This window comes from Procambarus clarkii, chromosome 75 (assembly GCF_040958095.1).
Source record: "Procambarus clarkii isolate CNS0578487 chromosome 75, FALCON_Pclarkii_2.0, whole genome shotgun sequence".
NCBI lineage: Eukaryota > Metazoa > Arthropoda > Malacostraca > Decapoda > Cambaridae > Procambarus > Procambarus clarkii.
The window spans coordinates 4671080-4682014 of NC_091224.1; the positions used below are offsets into that span (position 1 = coordinate 4671080).

Genomic DNA, 10935 nt, shown 5'->3' on the forward strand with positions numbered 1-10935 from the left:
GCAGTCAATCTTATTGACATAATTAAATATTACAAGAACCGCTAGATCAGTGATTCTAGTAAGAATTATCAATATATTTTATGTTCCTTTTCACTTGGGAATGAATTTCAAAAACAAAATATTAAAAGTTCAATTTAAAGTTTACTGAGTTGATTCATGTTACAAAAAAATTCGTCTCGTCGAATGCCTAAAAATCTCGAAGAGGGAAAGCAAATAGCCAGAAAAACTGGGCTAACTCGCCCTACAATCCCATAGGTCGACATGGACAGTAAGTGTTGTGTAAACTGTCTTAGTCGTTTAGAAAGACGGGTGTACCTGTCTGTAGTGGACATATGTAGACTCTTTAGATAAGAGGACAGGTTGTATCCCAGAACACATATTGCCCTGATTCTTCTCACATGTCCCTCACTGCATACCTCCTCTCCCCTCACCTCAGCCCCTCACCGAACCTGTCTCCCTTCACTTCCGCTTCTCTTCCCCTTGTTTCCGTTCTTACCTGCATCATTGACTCATTTCCTCTGTCTCATTTATTTTGTCACTTCCTGTTAGGAAACACTCTTAATTCCACCTCATCTCTTTAGTGAATTTCCGATTACGTCTCGTTAATGCCTCGTTACTGTGCCAGTCATGCTGGTCGTCCAGATGGGATCACAGTACAACCCTCAGAAAATGGTAGGCAGTTAGTCTGGGACAACACTTGAATATCAACCTCGGCTAACACCTACATTGACTTTAGCGTGGCACATCTGGATGGTGTTGCCACTCACTCGGATTCAGACAAGTGCAGTAAGTACAGGGAACTGGATCACAGCTACAGTTTGTCCCCGTGGCTGAGGAGATTGTTAGTGCCTGGGGCAAAAGTGTCATAAGTATCTTGAAGGATCTTGGGTTTAAGCTCATCGTAAAATAAGAAATCCATAGCGTTGCCAGATTCTTTTTCCAGTGCCACAGCAGAGCAGTACTGATAATGCACATTACAGTCCTGGTTCCTGATCGTTATCTGAGGAGCCTCAGGAACACAACAGCCTGTGGCAACTTTGTACATTTTAACGAAACCATTGTTGCAATCCATTTTGTGTAACTCATTTTGTGTACAAAAAAGTTACATAAAATAAAAGTATTAGAAATATGAAGAGGGGTTGCAGGAGAAGACAATCTCCAGTGATCTTTCCAGCATTCAGGTGACAAGACGTGTAGTTATTGAGATGTTGTGCTGAGCCGCTGAGTAAACCAGTGTTCTTATCATCAGGAAATGGCAGAAGTGGTTTGCTTGACTGACAGGCAAATCCGGTCCATGTCTACCTTCATGTCAACAATTAAAGTGTAGTGTGGGCTAAGAGGCATATTGCTCGTGGTGAAAACGAAAGCCCCTGTTGAAGGGTGACGTTCCAGATAGACATTTTGTGCAGGGACTTGGCTGCGGGAAACATAAAGACGTAAAGAAACTTATACTTTGTCTGAAGTTCTGAAGTGTTCTCGTTGGGAACATTAGGCATGGAAATGACAGTTTGATCTCACATAGTCTGTAATGTGGAAAGAAGCATGATTCCCGGGAGTGTAGAGTTAAGACTGGAAAAAGATAACAGTTTTTAGTCTTTTTGCTGCAATTGTCGAGTTCACTTCCTCTTTATCTCCCATGAAACCCCGGGATCTGTGAGACACCAAGCCAGCATACATAAGTAGGACAGACGAATCTCCGAAGAGTTGGATGGTCATAACTCTGGAAAAAGGAAGAATTATTGGAGAGCCAACGACAGCCCTTGTGACCAACGTTTGGGAGACAGGCACGGTGATGATAAGGGCAACATTAGTGGCAGTAGGAACTGAATTCGAAAAAAGTGACCTTGTTACACACAGAGATCACACTAACGTGATGCATCAAATGAACAAATCCACAAGGGCCGTGACGAGGATTCGAACCTGCGTCCGGGAGCATCCCAGACACTGCCTTAATCGACTGAGCTACGACAGGGAAAAGGGTTGAAACCGAAGTTCTACTGAACTTACTGGATCCCGTAGCCTCTCCGAGGCACAAACCAGGCTAAGGGCGAAGAGGGGGAACGGCCTGTTGACATAGCTCTGGTGCAGGGGGGGGGGGGTTGTGTGAAAACCTGGTTTGTGCCTCGGAGAGGATGCGGGATCCCGGACGCAGGTTCGAATCCTCGTCACGGCCCTTGTGGATTTGTTCAAGTGACCTCGTTGTAATAAGGTGCAGGAAAACGTTATGAATTCAGAGACTGACACACCAATATCTCAAAGACGTTGACAATAAAATTGAATGATTAGAAAAGTTACCTGTGGTAGATAGAGGTAGTGAAGTAGAGAGTGAAACGGAGGATGTTGAAGGTAAGGAAGAGGATGGAGTATCACTGATGGAAGCATCTCAGGAAACAATCTACTGGTATTGACAATACAGTATTCAACACTGTTGTGGAAAATGTGAAAATATAAAGAAACGTAAAATGGTTTCGGAAAATAGTCGTTGAAGACATAGTTAAGAATAACTTTACTTATAATGTTAATAGCTGCACAAGTTAAGAGAAAGATGCGGTGTTTAAATGTTGGGAGGCAGTTCCTGAGGGACTTTTGCTTCTCAGTGAATTTGCTGAAAACGGTAAAGTTATAAGTTTGGAAACTTGTCAAGGAAGACATTATAGTGAGGATACAATCTTGGAAGGTTAACGGGTTGGAAAATAGAGCAGTGGATGTACACTATTATACCTTTAGAGAAAATATTGACATAATATCACTCCAGGGAACTGGTGATAGGGATGGTAGCATTCTGAGATGAAATGGCTATAAAGAATTTCAACTTCACGCTGGCATAGGAATTTGGGAAATATTGTGTTACGTTAACAATACCATTCAATACATTTAATTTATCTATGCCTCTGATAAATTCTTTGAGTTCAGATATTTGCCAGATGCCTATTTTTCTGAAAATTCAATTGTGACGGGAATTTTAGTGCCAAACATCCAACGTTAGCTTCAAGAGGTAAAATAAATATTAATGGTTGCAGATGGTACAAATTGTTCAGGAACACACGAAGGCGCTCAATTACTCTGACAGATGTCTCCTACTTACCTGCGTGGAGGGAGATTAGATTATATGTTTGTTAAATGCTAAGGGGGCATAAAGGGAATTGTTTCATTGTTGATGAATTGTTAAGTGGTCAATGAGTCACAATAACGGGGCTGAAGATATGATGACCAACCCACAACTCAGAAGATGAAGGAGACGACGACGTCTCGGTCCGTCCTGGACCATTATCAAGACAACCTGAAAATGGTCAGGACGGACCGAAACGTCGTCACTTTTCCATCTTGTGAGTTGTGGTTCGGTTATCGTTAAGTGGTCGTTTTGCACAACAAATACAGTTAGAACTACTTAAAAAGTAAACTTGCTTTTGTAGCAAAAGTCTAGTATTTAGTGATACAGAACTAAGGAGTCTTGTTGGTCATATTAAGTCATTGTATTATATGCCTGTAACGCTAAAAGCTATTTACTAAGAATTAATTAAGGAGATAGACGTATTTAACATAACACTAAATATTAGAGCATCCAGTATTAAAGAGTTTATCACCAGAAAAACATAAATGATACACAAGACAAGGATGGAAAGGCTGGACATTAACAATGAGAAGAGCTCACTGCGCGTGGAGTAGTTCAGGGAGAGGAGGAAAATGCTCCGTTGGTAGTTGCGACCCTACAGACACACGACGTAATGCTCCCTACTGTTACCTTGTTACAACTTGTTACAAAGTTGTTACATCTTGTTATAAAGTTCTTATAACGTGTTAGTGGTTACAACTTGCTAGATAGTTGTTACTACTTGCTAGATGTTATAAACTTGTTGGAACGTACAAATTGTTCAGGAACAAGAGAAGGCGCTCAATTACCCGGACAGATGTCTCCTACTTACCTGCGGGAGGGAGATTGGATTATATGTTTGCTAAATGATAGGGACATAAAGGGAATTGTTTTATTGTCGATGAACTGTTAAGTGGTCAATGAGTGGTTAATGAGCAACGTGGTCGTTCCGTCGCCATGTGTGTGGCAGGTATAGGGTGTGTGTGGCGGGTATAGGGTGTGTGTAGCGGGTATAGGGTGTGTGTGGCGGGTATAGGGTGTGTGTGGCGGGTATAGGGTGTGTGTGGCGGGTATAGGGTGTGTGTGGCGGGTATAGGGTGTGTGTGGCGGGTATAGGGTGTGTGTGGCGGGTATAGTGTGTGTGTGGCGGGTATAGTGTGAGTGTGGCGGGTATAGGGTGTGTGTGGCGGGTATAGGGTGTGTGTGGCGGGTATAGGGTGTGTGTGGCGGGTATAGGGTGTGTGTGGCGGGTATAGGGTGAGTGTGGCGGGTATAGGGTGTGTGTGGCGGGTATAGGGTGTGTGTGGCGGGTATAGGGTGTTTGTGGCGGGTATAGGGTGTGTGTGGCGGGTATAGGGTGAGTGTGGCGGGTATAGGGTGAGTGTGGCGGGTATAGGGTGTGTGTGGCGGGTATAGGGTGTGTGTGGCGGGTATAGGGTGAGTGTGGCGGGTATAGGGTGAGTGTGGCGGGTATAGGGTGTGCGTGGCGGGTATAGGGTGTGTGTGGCGGGTATAGGGTGAGTGTGACGGGTATAGGGTGAGTGTGGCGGGTATAGGGTGTGTGTGGCGGGTATAGGGTGTGTGTGGCGGGTATAGGGTGAGTGTGGCGGGTATAGGGTGAGTGTGGCGGGTATAGGGTGTGTGTGGCGGGTATAGGGTGTGTGTAGCGGGTATAGGGTGTGTGGCGGGTATAGGGTGTGTGTGGCGGGTATAGGGTGTGTGTGGTGGGTATAGGGTGAGTGTGGCGGGTATAGGGTGTGTGTGGCGGGTATAGGGTGTGTGTGGCGGGTATAGGGTGTGTGTGGCGGGTATAGGGTGTGTGTGGCGGGTATAGGGTGAGTGTGGCGGGTATAGGGTGTGTGTGGCCTATATCACAATAGATGGTGTTACTGGACATCATCAGGGAGTACGGTGACATCATCAGGGAGTACACTGACATCATCACCATAGATGGTGTTACTGGACATCATCAGGGAGTACACTGACATCACCACCATAGATGGTGTTACTGGACATCACCAGGGAGTACACTGACATCACCACCATAGATGGTGTTACTGGACATCATCAGGGAGTACACTGACATCACCACCATAGATGGTGTTACTGGACATCACCAGGGAGTACACTGACATCACCACCATAGATGGTGTTACTGGACATCATCAGGGAGTACACTGACATCACCACCATAGATGGTGTTACTGGACATCATCAGAGAGTACACTGACATCACCATAGATGGTGTTACTGGACATTACCAGGAAGTACACTGACATCACCACCATAGATGGTGTTACTGGACATCACTTAACTAACAATGTCACATCACTGGAGGCTGATCTATCCGGCGAAGAAGAACAAATGGGTGAACTTTAAATAAAATTTTTGTCTGTCATTTCTGGAGAAAAAGTGACAATTTTACTGGTAATTGATAAAATTAAACTCAATGATGTCTTCAAACTTGGCGAGTTTTCGTGTTCTAAAATACACCATAGTGGAGGCTGGTTAACCTGTGTCATATACATATATTTAATAAGTTGTTACAGCCGAGCAATGCACCAGCATCGCAGGCGGGAGCAAATGTGCAATTCATTTCTGTTTGCTGTTAGCTCACTGTCATAAAAATGACGTCCAATTAATTAATTTAACGTCGTCAGTGGAAAAATGTGATTTGTAATTATCATTTCCAATCCCCTCAATGACACCGTTAATCAAATTACCACTCATACTAGCGTATTACAATATGTCATAATGCTAACATTTGTCAATGCCAGTCCCAGCATCCCTCACGTTCCATCATGAAAAGTCTCCACCATCAGCTACTCATCACCTGTGCGCCCGGCCATCAGTATGCAATCTCTCATCAAAAATATTAGTATCTGAAATCATTACCACAATTATCCCTCAACATACCCATCTCTGACCGTGAACACCATCATTCATCACCAACAACGCCCAAGTTCCTCGTAACCTGACTTAAAATTCCACATCTCCAACGCCCAAATTCATCGCTCCACCATCAATAAAATCCCTCTTAACTAATGTAAAAACCGTTCACCCAACCAACATTAAAATCCCTCGACACTATATAAAAATTCTTCGCTTCTATCGCCAAAATCCCTCGTCTTACCAGCACCAAAATTTATTCCCACAAACGCCAAAAACTTCCACAACTCCACAACCCAAGGCCGCCATCACCAAGAACATTTACAACCTTCACTGAAGTTATTCTGTACCACAATTATCGCGTCTAATAATCCTTCCTTATTGTTACAATCATTGAACCTTCATCACCAATATTCCTTAACTTCCTCACCAATATTCCTTAACTTCATCACCAATATTCCTTAACTTCAACACCAATATTCCTTAACTTCATCACCAATATTCCTTAACTTCATCACCAATATTCCTTAACTTCAACACCAATATTCCTTAACTTCATCACCAATATTCCTTAACTTCATCACCAATATTCCTTAACTTCATCACCAATATTTCTTAACTTTTTCACCAATATTCCTTAACTTCATCACCAATATTCCTTAACTTCAACACCAATATTCCTTAACTTCAACATCAATATTCCTTAACTTCAACACCAATATTCCTTAACTTCATCACCAATATTCCTGAACTTCATCACCAATATTCCTTAACTTCATCACCAATATTCCTTAACTTCATCACCAATATTCCTTAACTTCAACACCAATATTCTTCACCCACCTGCCCTCCTCTTAACTACCGACCCCCCCGAGGCTGGGAGTCATTAAGGCCTCCAACAAGTCCTTCGTCTTAACCACCAGCGTTCACCTCCTTCAAGGATCCTCCACATCCTTGAACATTACTTATCAGTGAAGAAGGAGGTTAATGTTCAGTTGGTCTCTGGCCTCAACACACACTTATGTCTCCCATTACCAGACTTGTGGCAGCACCTCCACCATTCCTCACCTCATGCCTCGCTACTCCTCACCTCGTGCCTCGCTACTCCTCACCTCGTGCCTCGCTACTCCTCCCCTCATGCCTCGCTACTCCTCACCTCATGCCTCGCTACTCCTCACCTCATGCCTCGCTACTCCTCACCTCATGCCTCGCTACTCCTCACCTCATGCCTCGCTACTCCTCACCTCATGCCTCGCTACTCCTCACCTCATGCCTCGCTACTCCTCACCTCATGCCTCGCTACTCCTCACCTCATGCCTCGCTACTCCTCACCTTATGCCTCGCTACTCCTCACCTCATGCCTCGCTACTCCTCACTGGTAATGCCATAAGCATCACACATCTTTAAAGATAACCAAATTAACCCATTCCCGCTAACTCTGGCCGCCTATCACCTTAATCCTGTTTGTTTCCACTCACCCTCAGACTGTACATTATATAGCGCCTTACACAGTTATCCTGTCTGTCCCTACCCACCCCTCCCTACCCACCCCTCCCCACCCATTCCTCCCCATCCCTTCCTCCCCAGCTATCACCACTTAACCTAACTTCATGGCTCCTCCCCTGTATCCTTCATATTTGAGGATCCAAGTCATATTTTGTAATTTGTTTGATCTTGTTTTGAATGATTCAAAGAGATTCGTATTAAAAAGGTGTCTAGAGGGAAAATAACATTAGTGGAGAGAACAAAAGTGGAGATTAATTCAGTATCTGCACATAATGCAATTCTTATAAATATAAAGGTGTACATATACAAGTTAATCAGGAGTATAAATTATTTGATGAATACATGTCACGTATGTTCATTATTCACAAAATGAATTAACATTAAACATTATCAAATTAATCAACACGGAACTAAATTCACCATTGCCTTTCAGTCGTCTAAAAGAAGCGATCACAACCAATCCACAGATGTACGATGTGTAATATTCCTACCTTATGTGATCCATACACACATAAGGGAGGTGTTTGGAGTGAATGTGGTCTTTGGTCGTGTAGGTGGGAGGTGTGTGGAGTGAATGTGGTCTCTGGTCGTGTTGGTGGGAGGTGTTTGGAGTGAATGTGATCTTTGGTCGTGTAGGTGGGTGGTGTTAGGAGTGAATGTGGTCTTTGGTCGTGTAGGTGGGAGGTGTTTGGAGTGAATGTGATCTTTGGTCGTGTAGGTGGGAGGTGTTTGGAGTGAATGTGGTCTTTGGTCGTGTAGGTGGGAGGTGTTTGGAGTGAATGTGATCTTTGGTCGTGTAGGTGGGAGGTGTTTGGAGTGAATGTGGTCTTTGGTCGTGTAGGTGGGAGATGTTTGGAGTGAATGTGGTCTTTGGTCGTGTAGGTGGGAGATGTTTGGAGTGAATGTGGTCTTTGGTCGTGTAGGTGGGAGATGTTTGGAGTGAATGTGGTCTTTGGTCGTGTAGGTGGGAGATGTTTGGAGTGAATGTGGTCTTTGGTCGTGTAGGTGGGAGATGTTTGGAGTGAATGTGGTCTTTGGTCGTGTAGGTGGGTGGTGTTTGGAGTGAATGTGGTCTTTGGTCGTGTAGGTGGGAGATGTTTGGAGTGCATGTGGTCTTTGGTCGTGTAGGTGGGAGGTGTTTGGAGTGAATGTGGTCTTTGGTCGTGTAGGTGGGAGGTGTTTGGAGTGAATGTGATCTTTGGTCGTGTAGGTGGGAGGTGTTTGGAGTGAATGTGGTCTTTGGTCGTGTAGGTGGGAGATGTTTGGAGTGAATGTGGTCTTTGGTCGTGTAGGTGGGTGGTGTTTGGAGTGAATGTGGTCTTTGGTCGTGTAGGTGGGAGATGTTTGGAGTGAATGTTGTCTTTGGTCGTGTAGGTGGGAGATGTTTGGAGTGAATGTGGTCTTTGGTCGTGTAGGTGGGAGGTGTTTGGAGTGAATGTGGTCTTTGGTCATGTAGGTGGGAGGTGTTTGGAGTGAATGTGGTCTTTGGTCGCGTGGGTGGGAGGTGTTTGGAGTGAATGTGGTGTTTGGTCGTGTGGGTGGGAGATGTTTGCAGTGAATGTGGTCTTTGGTCGAGTACAATCATGAAGTGCCTCTTGGCCTGGTACATCTTCTGCTCTTTAGGGAGAATATACCGGGCCCCCCAGGTGCACGCTGCTCGCACTATGTGTGGGGGAAGTACACACAGTGACACATGTCAGTACTAGGACAATGTGTGGGGAAGTACACAGTGACACATGTCAGTACTAGCACTATGTGTGGGGAAGTACACACAGTGACACATGTCAGTACTAGCACTATGTGTGGGGAAGTACACACAGTGACACATGTCAGTACTAGGACAATGTGTGGGGAAGTACACACAGTGACACATGTCAGTACTAGGACAATGTGTGGGGAAGTACACACAGTGACACATGTCAGTACTAGGACAATGTGTGGGGAAGTACACACAGTGACACATGTCAGTACTAGGACAATGTGTGGGGAAGTACACACAGTGACACATGTCAGTACTAGCACTATGTGTGGGGAAGTACACACAGTGACACATGTCAGTACTAGCACAATGTGTGGGGAAGTACACACAGTGACACATGTCAGTACTAGCACTATGTGTGGGGAAGTACACACAGTGACACATGTCAGTACTAGCACAATGTGTGGGGAAGTACACACAGTGACACATGTCAGTACTAGCACTATGTGTGGGGAAGTACACACAGTGACACATGTCAGTATTGATTGGGTGAAAATATAAGTACAGCATAAACAGGTAGGTATTTAAGGTTTAATCTTCGCCTAGATTATTTATACATGAACTAAGCTCATGCTAATAAATTTATTGACTATTTCTATTTATCATTAATCACCACATTTGATCTGTACAGTAATTACTATTTCTACTGAGTTTGGGGCTGATTGTGTAGTTACATGAAACACATATGGATCCACATATTAAAGTACTTCCAACTTTATATACAAACTTAGACGAATTTTTTTTGTGTATTGTTTTTAAAGACACTTCCACCTGTTTTGACTCCTAATCTACTCCAACCACAGTTGCACTTTTCTGCTGATATTGAATATCTGTCTATAAAAAAACTTGTTTGTCTGGCTGAGGTAGAGGCCAGAGGCCTTGGGCTAGCCTCATTAACCATTCCAGGATAAAAGATGATTTTATGGAGTGACATAGTGGTGGGTTGGGGGATTTAAGGGTGGGGCGCATTCACAAGGTATATATGGAATGTGCTACACAAAGTCAGTAAAATTTGAGGACGGAAATAGTGTGAAGATGTTTACAGTAGTGAAGACAGTGTATTAAGAGTTACAAGGATGGGGAGGATAGGGAGGATGTGTGTATGGGATGATGCTGAGGTAGAGACAGACAGGATAACTGTGTAAGGCGCTATATAATGTACAGTCTGAGGATGAATGGAAACAAACAGGATTAAGGTGATAGGCGGCCAGAGTTAGCGGGAATGGGTTAATTTGGTTATCTTTAAAGATGTGTGATGCTTATGGCATGAGGTGAGGAGTAGCGAGGCATGAGGTGAGGAGTAGCGAGGCATGAGGTGAGGAGTAGCGAGGCATGAGGTGAGGAGTAGCGAGGCATGAGGTGAGGAGTAGCGAGGCATGAGGTGAGGAGTAGCGAGGCATGAGGTGAGGAGTAGCGAGGCATGAGGTGAGTAGTAGCGAGGCATGAGGTGAGGAATGGTGGAGGTGCTGCCACAAGTCTGGTAATGGGAGACATAAGTGTGTGTTGAGGCCAGAGACCAACTGAACATTAACCTCCTTCTTCACTGATAAGTAATGTTCAAGGATGTGGAGGATCCTTGAAGGAGGTGAAGGTTGGTGGTTAAGACGAAGGACTTGTTGGAGGCCTTAATGACTCCCAGCCTCGGGGGGTCGGTAGTTAAGAGGAGGGCAGGTGGGTGGGGGGTAGTGAC

At 44.5% G+C, this 10935-nt stretch overlaps 1 protein-coding gene across 1 annotated transcript in view; it reads left to right on the plus strand.

Annotated features, from left to right (window-relative positions):
* Window positions 1-261: 261 nt before the first annotated feature.
* LOC138356945 (RNA-binding protein 12-like) overlaps window positions 262-10935 on the plus strand; it is a 21659-nt gene continuing 10985 nt past the window's right edge. The window contains exon 1 of the mRNA XM_069313480.1: window positions 262-268. Coding sequence (XP_069169581.1) covers window positions 262-268 — 7 coding nt within the window. The remainder of the gene's footprint in view (window positions 269-10935) is intronic.